At 45.4% G+C, this 27833-nt stretch overlaps 1 protein-coding gene across 1 annotated transcript; it reads left to right on the top strand.

Annotated features, from left to right (window-relative positions):
• The first annotated feature begins 118 nt into the window (after nucleotides 1-118).
• LOC120057403 (rho-related GTP-binding protein RhoG-like) lies at nucleotides 119-20000 on the top strand. Its single transcript, XM_039006019.1, has 4 exons — nucleotides 119-230; nucleotides 18781-18960; nucleotides 19435-19605; nucleotides 19719-20000. Exons 2-4 carry the CDS (start codon nucleotides 18832-18834, stop codon nucleotides 19992-19994), a joined length of 576 nt encoding a protein of 191 aa, XP_038861947.1. The 5' UTR covers nucleotides 119-230; nucleotides 18781-18831; the 3' UTR covers nucleotides 19995-20000.
• The last annotated feature ends 7833 nt before the right edge of the window (nucleotides 20001-27833 follow it).

Here is a 27833-nt window from a genome sequence, read left to right on the forward strand (position 1 = left end):
TCGCATCCTCAGCTCAGCGGCTATTCGCCAAAAAATAAACTTCCTCAAACTTCACCAAAGCCGTTTCATACACTTCCTCTCCTCTCCGCAAAATGAACCGACTTCCTTCATAACGCAACCACGCCCGCCCGCCCGCCCAATTGACAACACAAGACAACGAAGATCCATCCGCTCCTCGGGCGTCCGACCAATTCTGCCACAGAGAAGGAGAGGAGGAAGGACTATGTTAGGTGAGTTTTTGACCCAAGACTCCTTACTTATTATACCTCATCGGAAATGAATAGGCTGGGACTACTAGACCTTTTAAACTGTGTAGCGTAGCCTAATGCTGCGAGTTATTCTACAACAAATGTTGTCTGGCTTCCCATAAACTCTACTGGGTTTGACTCCGAGATGTCCAGCTTTCTGTCTGGAGCTTCTCCGTTATCATTTAGACGTTTGCTATAGGCTAGCGTCAGTTATTATTTGTCTATGCCATGGGATAATAGGTTATTGTGTTTTACTCATAAGTACTTGGTCGACGGACCAACTACTCCCTAAGAATGTTGACATGTCTTCTACACTCACTTGTTTAGGGGTGTTCTGTATGTGTGTGTGTGTGTGTGTGTGTGTGTGTGTGTGTGTGTGTGTGTGTGTGTGTGTGTGTGTGTGAGAGTGCATGTGTGTGTGGTATCATCTCCTATCACCAGAAACAGATGTGAAATCATTCATAGAATAGTCACTCAGGCAATCACACAGTTTGATGGTTTCATGTTATGTAGAAATAGAATTGAGAGTGAAATGACTGACTTTCCACCAAAATATCATAAGGTGGATATCATAAGGTGAATGCACCAATTTGTAAGTCGCTCTGGATAAGAGCGTCTGCTAAATGACTTAAATGTAAATGTTAAATGTAAAATGTCCATAAATAATTTTCCTTGCATCACCCACCCTCCAATATATATTCTCTCTGTATACTCCAATAATACAGGGAGATATACAGGAGGACATACCTGCTATTTCAGTATGGTAGTGGTGGTATTTTCATACTTTACTAGTGTTTTCTCTACTCGGACAGTTAGGTGTGGTTCGATACCTGAAACCTTTTGTGGGGAAGGAAGGAGTGAGGGAATGAGGGGGGTAAGGAGGGAGGAAAAGAGGAAAGGAGGAAAGGAAGAAGGGAATATTGAGTTCTGTGTTTGGACAGCTGGTTGACTGACAGCTCAGTCCTCAATGATTTTAACAGCCACCAAGAGGTGGTCATAACACACATTATAACACACTTATAACATATACACACCAACTAGTTGATGTCTGCCTGGGGCACATACAAGATAAAGTACATACTTAAATGATATATAAACATTGTATATACAGTTGAAGTCGGAAGTTTACATACACTTAGGTTGGAGTCATTAAAACTCGTTTTTCAACCACTCCACACATTTCTTGTTAACAAACTATAGTTTTGGCAAGTCGGTTAGGACATCTACTTTGTGCATGACACAAGTCATTTTTCCAACAATTGTTTAAAGACAGATTATTTCACTTATAATTCACTGTATCACAATTCCAGTGGGTCAGAAGTTTACATACACTAAGTTGACTGCCTTTAAACAGCTTAGAAAATTCCAGAAAATGATGTCATGGCTTTAGAAGCTTCTGATAGGCTAATTGACATAATTTGAGTCAATTGGAGGTGTACCTGTGGATGTATTTCAAGGCCTACCTTCAAACTCAGTGCCTCTTCGCTTGACATCATGGGAAAATCAAAAGAAATCAGCCAAAGACCTCAGAATTTTTTTTTACACCTCCACAAGTCTGGTTCATCCTTGGGAGCAATTTCGAAACGCCTGAAGGTACCACTTTCATCTGTACAAACAATAGTAGGCAACTATAAACACCATGGGACCACACAGCCGTCATACCGCTCAGGAAGGAGACGCGTTCTGTCTCCTAGAGATGAACGTACTTTGGTGCGAAAAGTGCAAATCGATCCCAGAACAACAGCAAAGGACCTTGTGAAGATGCTGGAGGAAACAGGTACAAAATATCTATATCCACAGTAAAACGAGTCCTATATCGACATACCCTGAAAGGCCGCTCAGCAAGGAAGAAGCCACTGCTCCAAAACCGCCATAAAAAAGCCAGACTACAGTTTGCAACTGCACATGGTGACAAAGATCATACTTTTTGGATACATTTTCTCTGATGAAACAAAAATAGAACTGTTTGGCCATAATGACCATCGTTATGTTTGGAGGAAAAAGGGGGACGCTTGAAAGCAGAAGAACACCATCCCATGCACCATGCACTTCACAAAATAGATGGCATCATGAGGTAAGAAAATGATGTGGATATATTGAAGCAACATCTCAAGACATCAGTCAGGAAGTTAAAGCTTGGTCGCAAATGGGTCTTCCAAATGGACAATGACCCCAAGCATACTTCCAAAGTTGTGGCAAAATGGCATAAGGACAAGAAAGAAAGTATTGGAGTGGCCATCACAAAGCCCTGACCTCAATCCTATAGAAAATTTGTGGGAAGAACTGAAAAAGCGTGTTCGAGCAAGGAGGCCTACAAACCTGACTCAGTTACACCAGCTCTGTCAGGAGGAATGGGCCAAAATTCACCCAACTTATTGTGGGAAGCTTGTGGAAGGCTACCCGAAATGTTTGACCCAAGTTAAACAATTTAAAGGCAATGCTACCAAATACTAATTGAGTGTATGTAAACTTCTGACCCACTGGGAATGTGATGAAAGAAAGAAAAGCTGAAATAAATCATTCTCTCTACTATTATTCTGACATTTCACATTCTTAAAATAAAGTGGTGATCCTAACTGACCTAAAACAGGGGATTTATACTCGGATTAAATGTCAGGAATTGTGACTGAGTTTAAATGTATTTGGCTAAGGTGTATGTAAACTTCCAACTTCAATTGTAGCCATGGTTGTTTTTTGAATACCGGATTGCCCCTTTAACCGCTAGTCACTTTGGATGAGTAAATGGTTGCTGAATGACCATATTGTTGTCGTGATAACCCACAGCTCATGGAGTAGACTCTGACAACCGACCCAACTAGGCCTGTCCCTTAGGACATCTAGCCCTTCCTGTTTCACTTTCTCACACCACTAGTTCACTCTCCTGGGGCCTTGCTTGTAAATGCTGTGAACTACACACACACACGCACGCACGCACGTGCTCGCTCGCTCACACAAACACACACACAATTATACACCAAACTGAGTACACACCAAAGTGGTAGTGCCTGGACTTGTGTTCTTTAAAAGTGAGCATTAACAGGCATACCAACATCACTCTCTCTACCTTATTCCCTTTATATAGCACTATTTTTGACCAGGACCCATAGGCCTATTAGGCACTATATTAGGGTGCCATTTGGGATGCGTCCTATGTTGCTGCTGTGAATACAAGCCTTTCAGTTCAGCCCTTAAAGGAACAATCTGTAACTCTCATATCCAGTCTAAAGTGCTGCGTCTCTCTCTCTCTCTCTCTCTCCGAATGTTTATTCTCCTCTGTGTCTCTCTTCTTTCCACTCTGCATCCTCTCTATCTCTCTCTTTCCTTCCCTCTCTCACTCTGACTGTAGCTTAGTGCTGCTGGGGACTGTTCGAGTGTGTAACATGCTGACTAGATCAGGTACGCGCGTGGGGTCCTTGTGCGCCATTGCGTGCATGTTGATTTTGCCCGTCCGCACCAGACGTGATCAAGACACGCAGGTTGAAATATCAAAATGAACTCTGAACCAACTACACTATAAATACAAAAGTGTGTGAACACCCCTTCAAATGAGTGGATTCGGCTATTTCAGCCCCACCCGTTACTGACAGGTGTATAAAGTCGAGCACAGAAATCGTGTGTTCTCTACTCCGACAATTAATCCACAGACAAAAGGGGAAACCGAATTACTTTCTAGTAATCTCTCCTCCTTCAGTCTTGTTCTTCTTCTTGTTCTTCTTCTGTGGGCTTCACATGGCGGTTGGCAACCAACTTTAAGAGGCATTACCAGCACCAACTGGTTTGGAGTGTGGACCTCAGATTTGCTTTCAATCACCCACGTGGGTATATGCTCCTACAAACCAGTGAGGAGATGGAAGAGCCAGGACTTGCAGTTTGGATGAAATGACAGAATAATATCAGGAATCAAGGTAAGACCCAAGTGCAGACTGTGTGAAGTAATGAAGTTTATTGTAAAAACAGGGGCAGGCAAACGACAGGTCAAGGCAGGCAGGGGTCGATAATCCAGAGGTGGAGCAAAGGTACAGGACGGCAGGCAGGCTCAGGGTCAGGCAAGAGTCAAAAACCAGGCGGACGAGAAAAAGAGAGACTAGGGAAAACGCTGAGACAAAATGCTGGTAGGCTTGAACAAACAAGACGAACTGGACAACAGACAGAAAAACACAGGTATAAATACCCAAGGGATAATGGAGAAGATGGGCGACACCTGGAGGGGGGTGGAGACAAGCACAAGGACAGGTAAAACAGATCAGGGCATGACAGAATAACATGTATGTGTACATTTATTTAGCATCGCTCGCGCACCCACCACAGGCAGTGTGGTCAGCATGCTGACTAGACCAGGTAGGAACGTGCATCCACGTGCGTCATCGTGTGCATGTTGATTTTGTCCATCCACACCAGACGCAATCAGGACACGCAGGTTGAAATATCAAAACAAACTCTGACCAACCTAAACTCAGCATGAAAATAAACGTCCTCTCACTGTTAACTGCGTTCATTTTCAGCAAACTTAACATGTGTAAATATTTGTATGAACATAACAAGATTCAACAACTGAGACATAAACTGAACAAGTTCCACAGACATGTGACTAACAGAAATTGAACAATGTGTCCCTGAACAAAGGGGGGTGGTCAAAATCAAAGTAACAGTCAGTATCTGGTGTGGCCACCAGCTGGATTAAGTACTGCAATGCATCTCCTCCTCATGGACTGCACCAGATTTGCCCGTTCTTGCTGTGAGATGTTACCCCACTCTTCCACCAACGCACCTGCAAGTTCCCGGACATTTCTGGGGGGAATGGCCCTGGCCCTCACCCTCCGATCCAACAGGTCCCAGACGAGCTCAAAGGGATTGAGATCCAGGTTCTTCGCTGGCCATGGCAGAACACTGACATTCCCGTCTTGCAGGAAATCACACACAGAACGAGCAGTATGGCTGGTGGCATTATCATGTTGGAGGGTCATGTCAGGATGAGCCTGCAGGAAGGGTACCACATGAGGGAGGAGGATGTCTTCCCTGTAAAGCACAGCGTTGAGATTGCCTGCAATGACAACAAGCTCAGTCCGATGATGCTGTGACACACCGCCCCAGACCATGATGGACCCTCCACCTCCAAATCGATCCCGCTCCAGAGTACAGGCCTCGGTGTAATGCTCATTCCTTCGACGATAAACGCGAACCCGACCATCACCCCTCGCGAGACAAAACCGCAACTCATCAGTGAAGTGCACTTTTTGCCAGTCCTGTCTGGTCCAACGACGGTGGGTTTGTGCCCATAGGTGACGTAGTTGCCGGTGATGTCTGGTGAGGACCTGCCTTACAACAGGCCTACAAGCCCTTAGTCCAGCCTCTCTCAGCCTATTGTGGACAGTCTGAGCACTGATGGAGGGATTGTGTGTTCCTGGTGTAACTCGGGCAGTTGTTGTTGCCATGCTGTACCTGTCCCGCAGGTGTGATGTTCGGATGTACCGATCCTGTGCAGGTGTTGTTACACGTAGTCTGCCACTGCAAGGACGTTCAGCTCACCGTCCTGTCTCCCTGTAACACTGTTTTAGGCGTCTCACAGTACGGACATTGCAATTTATTGCCCTGGCCACATCTGCAGTCCTCATGCCTCCTTGCAACATGCCTAAGGCACGTTTACGCAGATGAGCAGGGACCCTGGGCATCTTTCTTTTGGTGTTTTTCAGAGTCAGTAGAAAGGCCTCTTTAGTGTCCTAAGTTTTCATAACTGTGACCTTAATTGCTTACCGTCTGTAGGCTATTAGTGTCTTAACAACCGTTCCACAGGTGCATGTTCATTAATTGTTTATGATTCATTGAAAAGGCATGGGAAACAGTGTTTAAACCCTTTACAATGAAGAACTGTGAAGTTATTTATATTTTTACGAATTATCTTTGAAAGACAGGGTTCTGAAAAGGGGACATTTATTTTTTTGCTGGTTTATATTAATTTGGGGACAGGTCAAAACGCATGAAACATTCATGGCCATTTAGCTAGCTTGCTGTTGCTAGCTAATTTGTCCTGGGATATAAACATTGGGTTGTTATTTTACCTTGTGAAATGCACAAGGTCTTCTACTCCGGCAATTAATCCACAGATTCTAGCCTCCTCATTCAGTCTTCTTTTTCCTTCTTCTTCTTCTTTGGACTTTATATGGCGGTTGGCAACCAACTTTAAGGTGCATTACCACCACCAACTGGACTGGAGTCTGGACCTCAGTTCAGCTTTCAATCACCCATGTGGTTATATGCTCCTAAAAACTAATGAGGAGATTGGAGAGGCGGGACTTGCAGCGCCTCAAGCGTCTGAATTAGAACCAAGTTCTATTTTAGCGCCTGGCTGCGCAGACGCACATTGACACGCACAAACAGTTTGGATGAAATTATTGAATAACATGTATGTGTAATTTATTTTGCAACGCTCGCGCACCCAACGCGGGCGGTGTGGTCAGCATGTAAGTGGAGAAGTGGAGTGGTAAAGTAACGTCCTGTCTTACTTCTCCTTTCATCTCTCTCTTTCGATGAAGTTGTAATCTGCGGTGAGGAGGATGTGTGAGCTTCTGAGTGAGCTTCTTTAACATGAAATCCCTATTCCATATGTGGGTCATTCTACAGAAGTGGTGCACATTGGAGGTTGATTTTTTTTCTAATTTATATCCTATTTCCCCCAAACTTTCAGAGCACATGAAAATAAAATCAAAATCAAAATCAAAAGTTGTAATAAAGGGAGAACCTGTCACGCCCTGACCTTAGATATCTCTGTCTTTCTATATATGTTGGTTAGGTCAGGGTGTGACTAGGGTGGGTACGTTAGTTTTGTATGTCTAGGGTTTTTGTATGTCTAGGGTTTTGTATGTCTAGGGGTGTTGTATGTCTAGGGGTTTTGTATGTCTATGTTGGCCTGATATGGTTCCCAGTCAGAGACAGCTGTTTATCGTTGTCTCTGATTGGGGATCATATTTAGGTAGCCATTTCCTCGTTTGTGTTGTGGGATCTTGTCTACGTTTAGTTGCCTGTCAGCACTAGTTTGTATAGCTTCACGTTTCGTCATTGAAAAAGAGAATGTACGCATACCACGCTGTGCCTTTGTCCGATCCTTTCAACGAACGTGACAGAACCGCACAGTAGTGATCATTTTGATTAACCTTATATTACAGATTCATTGTACAAATTGTATTTGAATTCTAAATTAACAAAATAGTAAAAACAATTTTTTACCTGATTTTCAAAACCTTTACATTTCATTTTGAGAATTATAATCGCTATTGTTCTCTGTAAAATGTTCAATGTTGATTGTAAGAATCTGAAACTTGTTGATTGATTGACTTACTTATGCATCTAATTCATTATATTGTTAGACGTAATGGTTGGAACCGGTTCAAGAAAACAGAACCAAAAACAGACAAGGAACAGACACAGAACAGGGAGCGAAAATTATTATTTTAAAAGCTTGTAAACTGGATAATATCATAATTTTACATTCCAGAAATGTTTTTCTAGTCCCACAAAAAAACACGATTGGACTCAGAGCAGTGGAAACATGTTCTCTGTAGTGATGAATCACGCTTCACCACCTGGCAGTCCGACGGACTAATCTTGTTTTGGCAGATGCCAGGACAACGCTACCTGTCCGAATGCAGAGTGCCAACTGTAAAGTTTGGCGGAGGAGGAATAATGGTCTGGGGCTGTTTTTCATGGTTCGGCTAGACCCCTTATTTCCAGTGAAGGGAAATATTAACGCTACAGCATACAATGACATTCTAGATGATTCTGTGCTTCCATCTTTGTGGCAAAAGTTTGGGGAAGGCCCTTTCCTGTTTCAGCATGATAATGCCTTGTGCACAAAGTGAGGTCCATACAGAAATGGTTTGTCAAGATCGGTGTGGAAGAACTTGACTGGCCTGCACAGAGCCCTGACCTCAACCTTATCGAACACCTTTGGGATGAATTGGAACGCCGACTGCAAGCCATGCCTAAAAGCCCAACGTCAGTGCCCGAGCTCACTAATGCTCTTTTGGCTGAATGGAAGCAAGTACCCGCAGCAATGTTCCAACATTTAGTGGAAAGCCTTCCCAGAGGAGTGGAGGCTGTTATGGCAGCAAAGGGGGGACCAACTCCATACTAATGCTCATGATTTTGAAATTAGATGTTGGACGAGCAGGTGTCCACATACTTTTGGTCATGTAGTGTATATTTTTGTCACAAAACAGTACTTTAGATGAGTGGTTCTCAATCTGTGGGGTCGGGAGGGACTTTAAACTTACTCTTGAACGTTGTAATAGTAGAGCACAAGGTGTAATTTGACATTAGTGCAACATCAGAGCCTTTTGTCATGTTAGCCGTTGCATACCTTAGACAGCTATTTATAACTTGTCAGAAATGTCCAGACCACCTAGCCTATGTCAGTTAATCAAACGTGTATTTGTACAACAGGTGAAATGCTTACTTACAAGCCCTTAACCAATAAAGCAATTTTAAGAAAGTAATTGTTAAAAGTAACAAATATAATAATAGCGAGGCTATATACAGAGGGTACCGGTACAGAGTCAATGTGCGGGGGCACCGGTTAGTAGAGGTAATATGTACATGTAGGTAGAGTTAGTGACTATGCATAGATAATAAACAGAGAGTAGCAGCAGCGTAGAATATGGGGGGGGGGGGGAATGCAAATAGTCTGGGTAGCCATTTGATTAGCTGTTCAGGAGTCTTATGGCTTGGGGGTAGAAGCTGTTTAGAAGTCTTCTGGACCTAGACTTGGAGCTTCGGTACCGCTTTCCGTGCGGCAGCAGAGAGAACAGTCTATGACTAGGGTGGCTGGAGTCTTGGACAATTTTTAGGGCCTTCCTCTGACACCGCCTGGTATAGAGGTCCTGGATGGCAGGAAGCTTGGCCCCAGTGATGTACTGGGCCGTTCGCACTACCCTCTGTAGTGCCTTGCGGTCGGAGGCCGAGCAGTTGCCATACCAGGCAGTGATGTACCAGTCAGGATGCTCTGGATGGTGCAGTTGTAGAACTTTTTGAGGATCTGAGGACCCATGCCAAATCTTTTCAGTCTCCTGAGGGGTTTAGGCTTTGCTGTGTTAGTGTGTTTGGACCATGATAGTTTGTTGTTGATGTGGACACCACATGATAGTTTGTTGTTGATGTGGACACACTTGAAGCTCACAACCTGCTCCACTACAGCCCCGTCGATGAGAATGGGGGCGTGTTCTGTCCTCTTTTTCCTGTAGTCAACAATCATCTCCTTGGTCTTGTTCACGTTGAGAGAGAGGTTATTGTCCTGGATCCACATGGCCAGGTCTCTGACCTCCTCCCTGTAGGCTGTCTCATTGTTGTCGGTGATCAGGCCTACCACTGTTCTGCAAACTTAATGATGGTTTTGGAGTCGGGCCTGGCCGTGCACCCCTGAGGGGCCCTCGTGTTGTGACGGATGTGCTGTTACCTACCCTTACCAACTTGGGGCGATCCGTCAGGAAGACCAGGATCCAGTTGCAGAGGGAGGTGTTTAGTCCCAGGGTCCTATGGTGTTGAACGCTGAGCTCTAGATAATGAATAGCATTCTCACATAGGTGTTCCTTTTGTCCAGGTGGGAAAGGGCAGTGTGGAGTCTGTGGATCTGTTGGGGCGATATGCAAATTGAAGTGGGTCTAGGGTTTCTGGGATAATGGTGTTGATGCGAGTGATGACCGGCAGGATGTTCTACAATGCTGGAAGGCTAATTGATTCTACAGGCTTTAAATATGTGTGTTTCGGTGGGACAGCATTTTTTTGAGAAAGATGTTTGAAAATAAACAAATCTACTAATTAGATCATTATCTTTCAATATAATAATAGAACTCAACATGTTCTATGGAAATAAGTGTTAAAGAAAACATTTTTAACATCAATCAATCAATCAATCAAATGTATTTATAAAGCCCTTCTTACAGCAGCTGATGTCACAAAGTGCTGTACAGAAACCCAGCCTACAACCCCAAACAGCAAGCAATGCAGGTGTAGAAGCACGGTGGCGAGGAAAAACTCCCTAGAAAGGCCAGAACCTAGGAAGAAACCTAGAGAGGAACCAGGCTATGAGGGGTGGCCAGTCCTCTTCTGGCTGTGCCGGGTGGAGATTATAACAGAACATGGCCAAGATGTTCAAATGTTCATAGATGATCAGCAGGGTCAAATAATAATAATCACAGTGGTTGTCGAGGGTGCAACAGGTCAGCACCTCAGGAGTAAATGTCAGACGGCTTTTCGCAGCCGATCATTCAGAGTATCTCTACCGCTCCTGCTGTCTCTAGAGAGTTGAAAACAGCAGATCTGGGACAGGTAGCACGTCCGGTGAACAGGTCAGGGTTCCATAGCCGCAGACAGAACAGCTGAAACTGGAGCAGCAACACGGCCAGGTGGACTGGGGACAGCAAGGAGTCATCAGGCCAGGTAGTCCTGAGGCATGGTCCTAGGGCTCAGGTCCTCCGAGAGAGAGAAAGAAAGAGAGATAATTAGAGAGAGCATACTTAAATTCACACAGGACATTGGATAAGACAGTAGAAATATTCCAGATATAACAGACTGACCCTAGCTCCCCGACACAAACCGCAGCATAAATACTGGAGGCTGAGACAGGTGGGGTCGGGAGACACTGTGGCCCCATCCGACGATACCCCCGGACAGGGCCAAACAGGCAGGATATAACCCCACCCACTTTGCCAAAGCACAGCCCCCACAACACTAGAGGGAAAACTTCAACCACCAACTTACCATCCTGAGACAAGGCCGAGTATAGCGCACAAAGATCTCCGGCCACGGCACAACCCAAGGGGGGGCGCCAACCTTAACAGGATGATCACGTCATTGACTCAACCCACTCAAGTGACGCACCCCTCCTAGTTACGGCATGGAAGAGCACCAGTAAGCCAGTGACTCAGCCCGTGTAATAGGGTTAGAGGCAGAGAATCCCAGTGGAGAGAGGGGAACCGGCCAGGCAGAGACAGCAAGGGCGGTTCGTTGCCCCAGTGCCTTTCCGTTCACCTTAACACTAATGGGCCCGACTACACTCAATCGTAGGACCTACTGAAGAGATGAGTCTTCAATAAAGACTTAAAGGTTGAGACCAAGTCTGCATCTCTCACATGAGTAGGCAGACCATTCCATAAAAATGGAGCTCTATAGGAGAAAGCCCTGCCTCCAGCTGTTTGCTTAGAAATTCTAGGGACAGTAAGGAGGCCTGTGTCTTGTGACCGTAGCGTACGTGTAGGTATGTACGGCAGGCCCAAATCAGAAAGATAGCAGTAAAACTTTGAAATCAGCACTTGCCTTTAAAAGAAGCCAGTGTAGAGAGGCTAGCACTGGAGTAATATGATTTTTAAAAATTGTTCTAGTCAAGATTCTAGCAGTCGTGTTTAGCACTAACTGAAGTTTATTTAGTGCCTTATCCGGGTAGCCGGAAAGTAGAGCATTGCAGTAGTCTAACCTAGAAGTGACAAAAGCATGGATTCATTTTTCTGCATCATTTTTGGACAGAAAGTTTCAGATTTTTGTTACGTAGATGGAAAAAATGTCCTTGAAACAGTCTTGATATGTTCGTCAAAAGAGAGATCAGGGTCCAGAGTAAAGCCAGGGTCCTTCACTGTTTTATTTGAGACGACTGTACAACCATCAAGATTAATTGTCAGATTCAACAGAAGATCTCTTTGTTTCTTGGGACCTAGAACAAGCATCTCTGTTTTGTCCGAGTTTGAAAGTTGAAAATTTGCAGCCATCCACTTCCTTATGTCTGAAACACAGGCTTCCAGCGAGGGCAATTTTGGGGCTTCATGTTTCATCGAAATGTGCAGCTGTGTGTCATCCGCATAGCAGTGAAAGTTAACATTATGTTTCCGAATGACATCACCAAGAGGTAAAATATATAGTGAAAGCAATAGTGGTCCTAAAACAGAACCTTGATGAACATAGAAATGTACAGTTGATGTGTCCGAGGACAAACCATCCACAGACACAAACTGATATCTTTCCGACAGATAAGATCTAAACCAGGCCAGAACTTGTCCGTGTAGACCAATTTGTGGTGATCGATGGTATCAAAAGCAGCACTAAGGTCTAGGAGCACGAGGACAGATGCAGAGCCTCGGTCTGACGCCATTAAAAGGTAATTTACTACCTTCACAAGTGCAGTCTCAGTGCTATGATGGGGTCTAAAACCAGACTGAAGTGTTTTGTATACATTGTTTGTCTTCAGGAAGGCAGTGAGATGCTGCACAACAGCTTTTTCAAAAAGTTTTGAGAGGAATGGGAGATTCGATATAGGCCGATAGTTTTTCATATTTTCTGTGTCAAGGTTTGGCTTTTTCAAGAGAGGCTTTATATCTGCCAACATGAAGTTTAGGAGTCTGGGTTTTTATTTGGTTGGGGTGGGGGGGGGCTCTTTCAATGTAATAATAGAAGAACTCAACATGTTCTATTGAAATAATAGTGTTACAAAAACATTTTTAACATGAAGTTTAGGAGTCTGGGTTTGGAACAGCCACCTCTCAATAGAAATAGGTGTTTTAACAATGACTTTGACCTATATTAATTTAACAATATGTTTGTTATTTCCTTTTATTGAATTAGAAGATATCATGATGTAAATAGATTTTCTAAATTTGGGGTGGGACTGCAATTTGCGCCACTTCTGTAGAGTCACCCATATACAGTGGCGTGCGAAAGTATTCACCCCCCTTGGCATTTTTCCTATTTTGTTGCCTTACAACCTAGAATTAAAATAGATTTTTTGGAGGGTTTGTATCATTAGATTTACACAACATGCCTACCACTTTGAAGATGCAATTTTTTTAAATTTGTAATACAAACAAGAAATAAGACAAAAAAACAGAAAACTTGAGCGTGCATAACTATTCATCCCCCCAAATGCAATACTCTGTAGAGCCACCTTTTGCAGCAATTACAGCTGCAAGTCTATTGGGGTATGTCTCTATAAGCTTGGCACATCTAGCCACTGGGATTTTTGCCCATTCTTCAAGGAAAAACTGCTCCAGCTCCTTCAAGTTGTACAGCAATTTTTAAGTCATACCACAGATTCTCAATTGGATTGTGGTCTGGCCTTTGACTAGGCCATTCCAGGACATTTAAATGTTTCCCCTTAAACCACTCGATTGTTGCTTAAGCAATATGCTTAGGGTCAATGTCCTGCTGGAAGGTGAACCTCCGTCCCAGTCTCAAATCTCTAGAAGACTGAAACAGGTTTCCCTCAAGAAACCCTGTATTTAGCGCCATCCATCATTCCTTAAATTCTGACCAGTTTCCCAGTCCCTGCCAATGAAAAACACCCCCACAGCATGATGCTGCCACCACCATGCTACACTGTGGGGATGGTGTTCTCGGGTTGATGAGACGTGTTGGGTTTGTACCAGACATAGGGTTTTTCTTGATGGCCAAAAAACTCAAAAATTTTAGTCTCATCTGACCAGAGTACCTTCTTCCATATGTTTGTGGAGTTAATGCCCTCCTTGCCTGGTCCATGAGTTTTGATGGGCGGCCCTCTCTTGGCAGGTTTGTTGTGGTGCCATATTCTTTCCATTTTTGAATAATGGATTTAATGGTGCTCCGTGGGATATTTTTTTAGAACCCAATCCTGATCTGTACTACTCCACAACTTTGTCCCTGACCTGTTCGGAGAGCTCCTGTAACGGCTGTCAATGTCGTTCTCCTCCTCGGACGAGGAGGAGCATGGATCGGACCAAGATGCGGAGGGATAAGTGTTCATTATTTAATGACAAAACAACAAAGCACTTCAACATACAAAACAACAAACGTGACAAACCCGAAACAGTCCTGTGTGGCCCAAACGCTGACACAGGAACAAACACCCACAAAACACAAGTGAAACCCAGGCTGCCTTAGTATGATTCTCAATCAGGGACAACGATAGACACCTGTCTCTGATTGAGAATCATACCAGGCCGAACACAAAATCCCAACATAGAAATAGAAAACATAGACTGCCCACCCAAAACTCACGCCCTGACCAATAAACAACTACAAAACAAGAGAAAACAGGTCAGGAACGTGACATAACCCCCCCCTTAAAGTGCGAACTCCGGGCGCACCAGCACAAAGTCTAGGGGAGGGTCTGGGTGGGCATCTGACCACGGTGGTGGCTCAGGCTCTGGGCGAGGTCCCCACCCCACCATAGTCACTCCCCGCTTCCGTATCCCCCTCCCAATGACCACCCTCCAACTAAACCCACCTAAATGAAGGGGCAGCATCGGGATAAGGGGCAGCACCGGGATAAGGGGCAGCAGCTCCGGGATAAGGGGCGGCAGCTCCGGGATAAGGGACGGCAGCTCCGGGCTGAGGGACTCTGGCAGCTCCGGGCTGAGGGACTCTGGCAGCTCCGGGCTGAGGGACTCTGGCAGCTCCGGGCTGAGGGACTCTGGCAGCTCCGGGCTGAGGGACTCTGGCAGCTCCGGGCTGAGGGACTCTGGCAGCTCCGGGCTGAGGGACTCTGGCAGCTCCGGGCTGAGGGACTCTGGCAGCTCCGGGCTGAGGGACTCTGGCAGCTCCGGGCTGAGGGACTCTGGCAGCTCCGGGCTGAGGGACTCTGGCAGCTCCGGGCTGAGGGACTCTGGCAGCTCCTGGCTGAGGGACTCTGGCAGGTCCTGGCTGAGGGACTCTGGCAGGTCCTGGCTGAGGGACTCTGGCAGGTCCTGGCTGGCTGAAGGCTCTGGCGGATCCTGGCTGGCTGGCAGCTCCTGGCTGGCCGGCTCTGGCTGGTCCTGGCTGGACGGCTCTGGCTGGTCCTGGCTGGACGGCTCTGGCTGGTCCTGGCTGGACGGCTCTGGCTGGTCCTGGCTGGACGGCTCTGGCTGGTCCTGGCTGGACGGCTCTGGCTGGTCCTGGCTGGACGGCTCTGGCTGGTCCTGGCTGGACGGCTCTGGCTGGTCCTGGCTGGACGGCTCTGAAGGCTCGGGACAGACGGGCAGCGCTGGGCAGGCAGACAGTTCAGACCACGCTGGGCAGGCAGACAGTTCAGGCAGCGCTGAGCAGGCAAGCAGCGCAGGCGGCGTTGGGCAGACGGCCGACTCTGACCTGCTGAGGCGCACAGTAGGCCTGGTGCGTGGTGCCGGAACTGGAGGCACTGGGCTGGAGACACGCACCACAGGGAGAGTGCGTGGAGGAGGAACAGGGCTCTGGAAACGCACTGGAAGCCTGGTGCGTGGTGTTGGCACTGATGGTACTGGGCTGGGGTGGGAAGGTGGCGCCGGATCTACCGGACCGTGAAGGAGGACACGCGCTCTTGAGCACCGAGCCTCCCCAACCTTACCAGGTTGAATGGTCCCCGTAGCCCTGCCAGTGCGGCGAGGTGGAATAGCCCGCACTGGGCTATGCAGGCGAACCGGGGACACCACCTGTAAGGCTGGTGCCATGTACGCCGGCCCGAGGAGACGTACTGGAGGCCAGATACGTTGGGCCGGCTTCATGACATCCGGCTCGATGCCCAACCTAGCCCTCCCAGTGCGGCAAGGTGGAATAGCCCGCACTGGGCTAAGCACGCGTACTGGGGACACCGTGCGCTTTACCGCATAACACGGTGTCTGACCAGTCTCACTCCACGGTAAGCCCGGGGAGTTGGCTCAGGTAACCAACCCGGCTTCGCCACACTCCCCTTTAGCCCCCCCCCCCCAAGAAATTTTTGGGTGAGCCTCTCGGGCTTCCAGCCGCTCTGCCTTGCTTTAGCCTCATACAACCTCCTCTCCGCTTTCGCTGCCTCCAGCTCCGCTTTGGGGCGGCGACACTCCACTGGCTCTGCCCAGGGTCCTTTACCGTCTAGGATCTCCTCCCAAGTCCATTCCTCTTTTCCCCATTGCTGTTGTTCCTGCCTTCCTTCTCCACTCCGCTTGATCCTGGTTTGGTGGGTGTTTCTGTAACGGCTGTCAATGTCGTTCTCCTCCTCGGACGAGGAGGAGCATGGATCGGACCAAGATGCGGAGGGATAAGTGTTCATTATTTAATGACAAAACAACAAAGCACTTCAACATACAAAACAACAAACGTGACAAACCCGAAACAGTCCTGTGTGGCCCAAATGCTGACACAGGAACAAACACCCACAAAACACAAGTGAAACCCAGGCTGCCTTAGTATGATTCTCAATCAGGGACAACGATAGACACCTGTCTCTGATTGAGAATCATACCAGGCCGAACACAAAATCCCAACATAGAAATAGAAAACATAGACTGCCCACCCAAAACTCACGCCCTGACCAATAAACAACTACAAAACAAGAGAAAACAGGTCAGGAACGTGACAGCTCCTTTGTCTTCATAGTGCCGCTTGCTTGGTGGTGCCCCTTGCTTAGTGGTGTTGCAGACTCTGGGGCCTTTCAGAACAGGTGTATATATACTGAGATCATGTGACAGATCATGTGACACTTAGATTACACACAGGTGGACTATATTTAACTAATTATGTGACTTCTGAAGGTAGTTGGTTGCACCAGATCTTATTTAGGGGCTTCATAGCAAAGGGGGTGAATACATATGCACGCACCACTTTTTCAGTTTTGTATTTTTTGAATTTTTTTAAACAAGTTATTTTTTAATTTCACCTCACCAATTTGGACTATGTTGTGTATGTCCATTACATGAAATCCAAATAAAAATCTATTTAAATTACAGGTTGTAATGCAACAAAATATGAAAAACGCCAAGGGGGATGAATACTTTTGCAAGGCACTATAGTGCACTACTTTTGATGAGTTAGGGCCGCGTCGTAAAAAAGCTCACAGGGCTCTGGTCAAAAGTAGTGCACTGTATAGGGAATAGGTGACATTTGGGATGCAAACAATTAGTGGGAAAATTGCAGAACTGACCTTAGATCAGCATTATGGGGAAACGTAATCCTTCTCCACATGATTGGCAGAAGACCAGTGGGCCAGGGTCCCGCCTAGTGGATAGTGATTGACAGGCATGAATAGTGATTGACATGAAACCCCAGCCATAAAAGCTGTTCTGATTGGTCTGCCGTCTACAGTGACCTAAGTGGGTCACACCCCAAGTGGAGGTGGGGCTGACTGCCTGTTTCCCTGGAGTCTGGGTGGAGTCACTGTATCTAAACATCTGGACAGAGAGAGAGAGAGAGAGAGAGAGAGAGAGAGAGATGAGGGGGTGAGAGAAAAATACAGAGACAGAGAAGGAGAGCGAAAGGGAGATGAAGAGAGAGAGGTAGATAGAGACAGAAACATACAGACATAGCAAGAGGGAGATAGACATGAGTCTGTATCTCATGTAAAGTAAATCATTCTATTTTATACGTTTGCGCTCTATGGGAGGATGTTGCTCAGTATGTGTGTTTGTGTGTTCCATAGAGCTGAAGCCTATTGGCTGAACCCAGGATAACATCTCTGCTTTGTTTGGATCCCGTTTCCTTGTGTACTCTTCATTTCCATAAACACTCTCTGTCTCTCCGTCTCACTGTGTCTGTCTCTCGGTCTGTGTCTGTCTCTCTTTGTGTCTGTTCTCTTTCTCTCTGTCACTCTGTCTGTCTTGGCCTCTGTCTATTTCTCTCTCCGTCTCACTGTGTCTGTCTCTCTCTATCTCTCTGTCTCACTGTGTCTGTCTCTCGGTCTGTGTCTGTCTCTCTTTGTGTCTGTTCTCTTTCTCTATCACTCTGTCTGTCGGTCTGTCTTGGTCTCTGTCTGTTTCTCTGTCTCACTGCGTCTGTCTCTCTTTGTGTCTTCTCTTTCTCTATATCTCTGTCTGTCTGTCTCACTGTGTCAGTCTCTCTCTATCTCTCTGTCTCTCTGTCTGTGTCTGTCTCTCTTTGTGTCTGTTCTCTTTCTATCTCTCTGTCTGTCTGTCTTGGTCTCTGTCCGTCTGTATCTCTAATCTCTTTCATATTTAAATTCAAATTCAATATTCTTTAGTGGCATGACTGACAATGTCAATGTCTCCAAAGTGAAGTGATCCACATGACAATAATGAAAACAACAGCGACAACAATAGGAATAGTAGCTATAATACTAAATGACATGACGGATTCTCTGTCTGTTTCTCTCTTGTCTCCTTGGGTGTCTGCTTCCGCTCTGTCCTGAACTAAAAACATGCCCAATGAAGAATCTCTATTGAAAGTGCTTTTTAGTCCCGGACAAGGCTTAATCTGTGTCTGGCAAAACCGGCCCTTCATGTCTGGTTTCTCTACAGTCCTCTAACCCTCAGCTGTTTACTGATACGTAGGTATTTAAGCATGATCTGTAACCCCCCCACGATACAGTACTTTCACCCATCCAATCTTCCTATGCAAATCTCTCTACGCAAATAAAATCAGCTAGTAGGGGCTAGAGTAGTGTTTCCCAATCCTGGTACTGGGAACGCTAAGAGGTGTACAATGTCGTTGATTTGTTACTTCTAGGGAAACATCTAGAACGTGCATCTGTTTGGGTTCCCAGGACCAGGATTGGGAAACACTGGGCTAGGGGAAAGGTGAAGGAACCGAAATAGAATGGGACCTAAGTGTGTGGTATGTCTGTGTGTTCCATCAGGTTGCTGAGGGGTGAGAGGTGAGAGTTGAAAGGGTCGGCAGCGCAACAGGCATGCAGAGCATTAAGTGTGTGGTGGTGGGCGATGGTGCTGTAGGGAAGACCTGTCTGCTCATCTCCTACACAACCGGAGCCTTCCCCAAGGAATATATACCCACCGTGTTTGACAATTATAGCAGCCAGGTACTGTGTATGTGTTTGTTTGTGTATGTATGTGTTTTTACACGTGTGGGTGTGTGTGTTTTATACCTGCCTGCATGTGTGTGTTCCATGTGTGTGGGTCTATTTACTTCCCTGTGTGTTTACTTCCCTGTGTGTGCGTTTACGTCCCTGTGTGTGTATCATACACCTGTGTGTTCTTACCTGTGTGTGTGTGTATGTTCTTACCCCTGTGTTTCTGTGTGTTTACTTACCCCTGTGTGTGTTTACTTACCCCTGTGTTTCTGTGCGTTTACTTACCCATGAGTGTCTGTGTGTGTTTACTTACCCCTGTGTTTCTGTGTGTGTTCTTACCCCTGTGTGTTTGTGTCTTACCCCTGTGTTTCTGCGTGTGTTCTTACCCTGTGTCTGTGTGTTTACTTACCCCTGTGTTTCTGTGTGTGTGTTCTTACCCCTGTGTGTTTGTGTCTTACCCCTGTGTGTGTGTGTGTGTTTTAGGTGACAGTAGACGGGCGCTCCATCAGTCTGAACCTGTGGGACACGGCGGGTCAGGAGGAGTACGACCGCCTGAGGACCCTGTCCTACCCTCAGACCAACATCTTCATCATCTGCTTCTCCATCTCCAGCCCCGCTTCCTATGAGAACGTCAAACACAAGTGGCACCCAGAGGTCAGTGTGTGTGTGTGTGTTTGTCTGTGGGTTTATTACATGTTGTTGTGTGTGTGTGCATGCTTGTGTGCAAATGTCTGTGTGTTTACACATGTATGTGTGTGTACCCACAGGTGTCCCACCACTGCCCCGGTGTGCCTGTCCTCCTGGTAGGCACTAAGAGTGACCTGCGTAACGACGAGGAGACCCAGCGCAAGCTGAAGGAGCAGAGCCAATCTCCTGTCACTCATCACCAGGGGGCGGGACTGGCCCGTCAGATCCAAGCCGCCCGCTACCTGGAATGTTCCGCCCTCAACCAGGATGGGATCAAAGAGGTGTTCGCTGAGGCCGTCCGAGCCTTCCTCAGCCCACAGCACACCACCAGCAAGAGGTCCTGTAGGCTACTGTAGAGAGAGAGGGGGGGGGGGGGGGGGGGGGGGTGACAGTGGGACAGAGGGAGAGAGAGGAGGGGTAAAAAGAGAGAGGAAAGAAGGGGGCTAGCTAGATGAAGAGACAGAAGGGGGTGGGCAGTTGAAACTGAAAAACTTACTGCAACAATGGAAATAATAGAAATGTACATGACTATGGTAGAATAATTCAGTTACATGTAAATATGACAGGAGAACAGTATTCTCTTTTCCCCCAGTGACCGACGAGCCTTACTATTGGGAAGAGGGAGGGGCAACTGCACTCTGCAAATGACGAATTACAGTGGTCTGTTATCATGGACACTTGGGCAGTTCTGATAGGCCAGAGCAGTGTCACTCAACGGCTTTACCAGAGACTGATTGGTCTGTGATGGTGGCGCCTACTTTCTCTTCCCACCCCCTGACCCTCGTCTCTTCTCCTCTTATTCCAGCTTTAGAGCTCAGTAGAAACCCAACTGAAGCATATGTAAAGCATATTGAGAAATATCATGATGAGCCATGCGTCTTTCACTTCCCAGAAAGGAGCCTTTAATATTTGTTTGTTTGTAAATCAAAAATGTGCCCTGCGTGTTGACGCTGGCTGCCTCTATCCAGGCCAGAGGTTAGAGGTCGCAGATGAAGCTGGGGAGCTGCGAGGTTGTGTCCCTAAAGTTGTGAAACCTTTTTTCCTTTCTTCCACGACCTCTGATCTTCCTTCATATCTTCCCTTATGTCATATCCCCTCCTGAGTTGTGTACTACGAAGCAAGCTAGATCTACTCAGGCTTTTTATAAACGCTAGCCAGCTTCAGTTAGCTTCACATTCCAGATCAGGCTTTTATGAAGCTAGCCTACTTCAGTTAGCTTCACATTCCAGATCAGGCTCGTACTACTACGGTGGATGTTGCTCGTCCGCCTGCCACTAACTCTAGCAGGCTGGTTACTGCGCGTACATGTCTCACATGGCTTGTCGAATGCCAAACTCTTCATTGAGACAACGCTGAAACATCAACCTATGGGCGAGTCAGTGCCACATTTGAATTTGTGCCGAAATCGAAATGAAAAAGTTATCTTGCAAATTCAGCAGGCTATGGTGTGAAATAGGCTTTTAGAAGTGCCATCTTTCTTTTATTACTTATCGTTAATGCTACTTTTGTTGTGCTTTTGTGTGCTCATCAATGCACGAGCACCTTCTGCTATCTGTAGAACAGCTTGTTGCATTGTGGCCATAGACATATAATCCATAGCAGGGTTTTGGAACCTCTACACCTGGCAATTTGACTGTTACACTGATGGTAACCTAACATAGCAGGCATAAAAGAAACACCTGAAACTAGATCCCCTACATACTGGTCTCGATAAGAAGAAAATAAACTGTCGGGGGAGGTCCTTTTCTGCACTGTTCAACCAATCCAGTAAATGTGGAGGAGGAGTTAAGATGGGTTGCTGTGCTGTTAATAATGTCTGAAAGCGGAAGTCGCGCCACAGGCTCTCTTTCCATTTCCCCTGAAAACCAGATCATCCAGCTGTTGGGGACTCGACAGAGGCTACATACACTAGCAACGGCTGCCAGTCTTCACTTGAATGGGAACTGCCATCTATGGATTATGTGTATGGTTGGTTGCCTTTCGCAAATTTCAAAATACAATTGCACAAAAAAAACATACCGTTTGGAAAGCAAGTACTGTCATTACTAAATGTGTCATGTGATAGGTGTTAAAAAATATATATATTTACACACAAAAAACATTTTATTAATATAATATTTAACCAATCGTCTTCCTCAAATGAAGGGGATAATGACACAATCTTTGCGAGAGGGAGGGTATCTGATTTCATTGGTCCTCATGGCTCAGACACTTCATTCAGGATAAATGGAGTTAGCCCTGAGTTAGCCTTCAGGTTAGACACAGCTTGAGTCCAGTCTCTTTGCTACAGGAAGTAATCCTTCTACTGAGGTTCACAATGAGACAGGGAGCCATTTCCACTTCCCCCCTCACTTCCTGTCTGCCTGTATACCTTCCAGACCATTCCATCAGTGGAATCTTTACAGACTACCCTTGCCCCCCCTTTCATCTGCTCTTCTACCCTCCTCTTTCCTCCCCCCTCCTTTCCCCTGTTCTCCTACCCTCTGCCTCCACTCCCTGTTCCTTTCATCCTCTCTCCTATTTCCTCCCCCCTCCTTCCCCTGTTCTCCTACCCTCTGCTTCCACTCCCTGTTCCTATCCTCCTCTTTCCCTACCTCTCCTTTCCCCTGTTCTCCAACCCCATGCCTCCCCTCACCGTTACTTCCTTCTCCTCCCCTCCCCATTATATTCCACAAGGGCTGTGCTTGAAAGTAATTTTTTGTATGTATAATATTTATCAAACCTGTAATGTAATGTGTTTAACATGATTGAATATTTTTTTTAAATATATTTCAGTGACCATGCAATGTTAAAAAAAGTTGGCAAATGCCAGGCCTTGTGTAAACTGAGAAAATGTAACATTCAGACTGTCTTAATTTGATATAAACTGAGAATAAAATCATGTTACAATCCTGACCGCCATCCTGTCTTTTACAATATTGGAGTCAGAAAGATATGTTCGAATTCAACTTCTCTGGTTGGATTTTGAAAGTAATTATTAGTGAGTATGTGTGTTTTACTTTTTACTCCACACCGAACACCCTTCAGTTTTCAAGGCCCAACCTGTCCAGTCTTACTTTACCTACTCTAACAACCCTAATCTCTCATGGACAGATGCACATAACATAAACGGCAATAGCATCTGGCGACAGAGTGGGATGCAAAGACTATACCGATTTTTTGACACTGATCATTTGGACAAATCACAATTTCGCATCTTGGGACATTTGGCCCACAGACTTGCGTGAAACTCGCTGTCAGTTTCCGTTTAGAGTGGGGGAGGACATTGAACATTATCCAACACGTTTCCTTCCAGAATTTAAACAAGCATCTGATGCAATTACACAAGATTTTAGTTCTGGGTGGCCGAGATTAAACAAGCTCCAAAAGCATCTGTACGCCAGAGCTAAATGATACAATGACTATGAGGTTAAAGTGCAGCGTTAGAGGCAGGCGGACGAGCAATATCCACCATCCACCGTCATAGTACGAGCCTGATATGGAATTTGAAGCTAACGTGCTTGGAATATGGGACAAAATATTACACTTTTGACTACTTTAATACACATGTGATGTTGTCCCAATACTTTTGGTCCCCTAAAATGGGGAGGGGGGGGACTATGTACAAAAAATTACTGTAATTTCTAAACGGTTCACCTGATATGGATGAAAATACCCTCAAATTAAAGCTGGCAGTCTGCACTTTAACCTCAGTCATTGTATCAAAGTGCTGGAGTACCGAGATCCAAAACAACAAATACATTGTCACTGTTCCAATACTTTTGGAGGTCACTATACGTCAACCACAGACCAGGGGTCGTATGTATCAAGATTTTCAGAGTAGGAGTGCTGATTTAGGATCAGTTTTGCTTGTAAAATCACAATCAAAAAGACTACTTTGACAGGGGGATCTGTAGTTTGACTGTGTAACCAACCCAGGCCAATCCTGCTATCTGCATCCTCTCTCCCTGCTGTGCCTCCTCTTCCTATAGCCAGTCTGATTTGAAAGTCAAATCAACCCTCAGTATTTCCCTCCACCTCTTACAGGTTCAATCATAATGCTTCTTTGTCCCAGGCAACCGTATGCTGAGTCACCCTCGTTTCTGTAACACACTCACGCACACTGTTACTGCGCTGGTGACATTCACAAGTGTACACATACTCACGCAAACAAACCGTGGCTAAAGGGGCATTGACTGTGGGCGACAGCAGGCAACTGTTTGAGTAAATCAAATCAAATTTTATTTGTCACATACACATGGTTAGCAGATGTTAATGCGAGTGTAGTGTGCTTGTGCTTCTAGTTCCGACCATGCAGTAATATCTAAACAAGTAATCTAACCTAACAATTTCACAACGACTACCTTATACACACACAAGTGTAGAGGAATGAATAAGAATATGTACATATAAATATATGGATGAGCGATGGCCGAACGGCATAGGCAAGATGCAGTAGATGGTATAGAGCACAGTATATACACATATGAGATGAGTAATGTAGGGTATGTAAACATTATATAAAGTGGCATAGAATAATCCATGAGATGGCGTATCCCGCTCTCTAACCCCCGACCCACACACAGTAATAACACACTCATACTACACCATTCAAACAGTACATATAAATCATAGCATACAGTACACAAAATGGTCCCATAATATGACTGAGATACTGGGCCTTCAGAAAGTATTCATACCATATTTTGTTGTGTTACAGCCTGAATTCAGAATGGATTCATTTTTTTCTCTCATCCATCTACAAACAATAACCCACAATGGCAAAGTGAACACATGTTCATAGAAGTTTCTGCTAATTTGACAATTTCATTCAGAAATATCTAATATACATAAGTATTCACACCCGAGTCAACACGTTAGGAATCACAGATTCTCACAGCGATTACAGCTGTGAGTCTTTCTGGGTAAGTCTAAGAGTTTTGCACACCTGGATTGTGCAATATTTCAACATTATTATTTAAAAAGTTCTTCATGCTCTGTCAAGTTTGTTGTTGATCATTGCTAGACAGCCTTTTTCAAGTCTTGACATTGATTTTCAAGCCGATTTAAGTCAACACTGTAGCTAGGCCACTCAGGAACATACAATGTCAACTTGGTAAGCAACTCGAGTGTATATTTGGCCTTGTGTTTTAGGTTATTGTCCTGCTGAAAGGTGAATGTGTCTCCCATTGTCTGTTGGAAAGCAGCCTGAACCAGGTTTTCCTCTAGGATTTTACCTGTGCTCAGATTTATTCCGTTTCTTTTGATCCTGAAAAACTCCCTTGCCGATGACAAGCATATCCTTAACATGATGCAGCCACCACCATGCTTGAAAATATGAAGCGTCTTACTCAGCGATGTGTTGTTGGATTTGCCCCAAACAAAACGCTTTGTATTCAAGACAAAGTTCATTTCTTTAACACATTTTTTGCAGTTTTACTTTAGTGCCTTTTTGCAAACAGTATGCATGTTTTGGAATATTTGTATTATGTACAGGCTTCCTTCTTTTCACTCTGTCAATGAGGTTAGTATTGTGGAGTAACTACAATGTTGTTATTCCATCCTCAGTTCTCTCTTATCACAGCCATTAAACTCTCTGTTTAAAAGTCACCATTGGCCTCATGGTGAAATCCCTGAGCGGTTCCTTCCTCTCCGGCAACTGAGTTAGGAAGGACGCCCGTATCTTTGTAGTGACTGGGTGTAATGATACACCATCCAAAGTGTAATTAATATCTTCAAGGGATATTCAGTCTCCTTTTTCTATTTTTACCCATCTACCAATATGTGCCCTTCTTTGCGAGGCATTGAAAAACCTCCCTGGTCTTTATGGTTGAATCTGTGTTTGAAATTCACTGCTCGACTGAGGGACCGATAATTGTATGCATGGGGTACAGAGATGAGGTAGCCATTCAAAAACATACATATTGCACACAGTGCGAGTCCATGCAACTTTTACTCCTGAACTTATTTAGGCTTGCCATAACAAAAGGGTTGAATATTAATTGACTCGACATTGCAGCTTTTAATATTTTATTTTTTTGTAAACATAATTCCACTTTAACATTATGGGGTATTGTGTAGGCCAGTGACACAAAATATACATTTTATCCATTTAAAATGAAGGCTGTAACACAACAAAATGAGGAAAAGGGAAAGGGGTGTGAATACTTTCTGAAAGCACTGTATGTGGTGGTCCCAACTAGCTATCTTTATATAAATGCATTAAGTCGCTCTGGCTAAGAGCGTCTGCTAAATTACAAAAAAATTAAATGTACAGAGGTTGTGCTTTGAGTTCTCTAGATCTCGAAATCAGTGTTTCCTCAACATCTTTCTGATTGGGGACTCACACCTGTCGAGATAATCAGTGACATAGCTACCAGCGACCAGTCATCTTCATTGAAAGGAGAAAGCGACTTAACAGCCAGCAACCAGAGATCGGCCCGACCGCACGACAGCCAATCGGGAGACGGCAGCACTTGCTAGCATGCTTTGACGTCGCCGTATAAAACTGCCATCGTGCGTTTGAAGGATACGCCCACCAGGATAGATCTCAACATCTTCATCACTGATTACCTCGGCAAGTGTGAGTCTAGAGTCAGAACTTCATCCAGGGCTGCTGACACTGACAGCCTTTTCATATGAAACCATCTGAGGCAGAGGCATTGTTTTGGTAGAGATGAACTGCTAATCCAATGTATACGCGGGACGGGCCCACAATGGCACCTTATTCCATACATAGCATTCCACACGCAGTAGCAAACATAGTTAACAGCACGACATGTTACTAGTGCGAGATGGACAAAATGGGAGTTAACTTTAAAATGGGGAAAACCTACAACTCCATAAAATTGGTGCGTCGTTAATGCCGTTGCCTAGCCTCTGTGTCAGCCCAGGGGGCGAAGTTATATGCATTAGCTGAGGACTGTAGGTTGTCGGAAGGGGAGAATGTAACAATGTACACCGATTCTCAATATGCATTTGGGCTAGTGCATGATTTCGGTACATTGTGGTCCCAACGGGGCATGTTAACAGAGAAAGGAACACCAATAAAAAAAAATGGACAGGAGGTAGAGGCATTATTAGAAGCGTGTCAACTACCCAGTAAATTAGCAGTGGTAAAATGTGAAGCTCATACTAGTACAGAAAATAGCCGTTTCTCTGCTCGGCGATTCCCTAAGGCTAAGGCGGCAGCCTTAGTAAGAGAAGGTGTTAAGGAACCACATGTAAATATTGTGAATATAAGGGCTGGGATTCTAAGTCCAAAAGAGTTACAGCAGCAAACTAACAATAAATAATTGTGGGAGTGGTTAGAACAGGGGTGCCAAGTAGACACTGAAGGTTGTGGTATAACCCTACCACTGACCTGTAGTACCAAGCTGGATACATAGTAGACACTGAAGGGTTGTGGTATAACCCTATCACTGGAAGACCTGTAGCACCAAGTGGGATACATGTTACTCTCTCTGAAATGTATCACGGACCAATACATCAATTGACTGTGAACATGTATTCTCAGTTCAGGACGAAGTGGTGGGCAAAGAGGGTGTTGGGAACATTTCGGGACTGGGTTAAAAGATGTGTGATATGTGCCCAACACAATACTGCACCTACAATGCCTACTCCTGCCCGATGGACCATTTACATCATTACAGATAGACTTTATAGGGCCACCCCCTCGAAGCAGGGGAAAGACTCATGCATTGGTGGTGGTGGACAGATTCTCCAGATGGAGATTATTTGCAACTTCCTCAGCTTCAGCGAACTTTGTAGCACAAACTTTGTTAAGGGAAGTGATGCCGAGATGGGGATTATTCCGGACATTAGATTCTGATCAAGGGACGCATTTCAACTCCCAAGTGCTACCGGCTTTGGGAATTTCCCATGCTTTCATTGTTCATATAGGCTGCAAGCAGCAGGGATTACAGAGCGTCAGAATACTTGATTAAGGAGAAATTGGCCAAGACGTTAAGCGCCGAAGGAAAAGACTGGGTTAAGAATTTACCCGTGGTACTGATGTCAATGAGGGCGTCAACTAATGCCACCACAGGACTCACACCACATGAAGTGGTAACTGGGAGACCGATGAGAGTCACAGGTGCTGTTATTCACGTCACAAATTAGTGATTTGGGAGAAATGGGAGAATCTGTCCCATTGCCAGAAAATGACCAATGCGTTGCAGTGTGTATATTCCCAGGTGAATGCAGCTCATGAGGAG

This window comes from Salvelinus namaycush, chromosome 12, assembly GCF_016432855.1.
Source record: "Salvelinus namaycush isolate Seneca chromosome 12, SaNama_1.0, whole genome shotgun sequence".
In the NCBI taxonomy this organism is placed as follows: domain Eukaryota; kingdom Metazoa; phylum Chordata; class Actinopteri; order Salmoniformes; family Salmonidae; genus Salvelinus; species Salvelinus namaycush.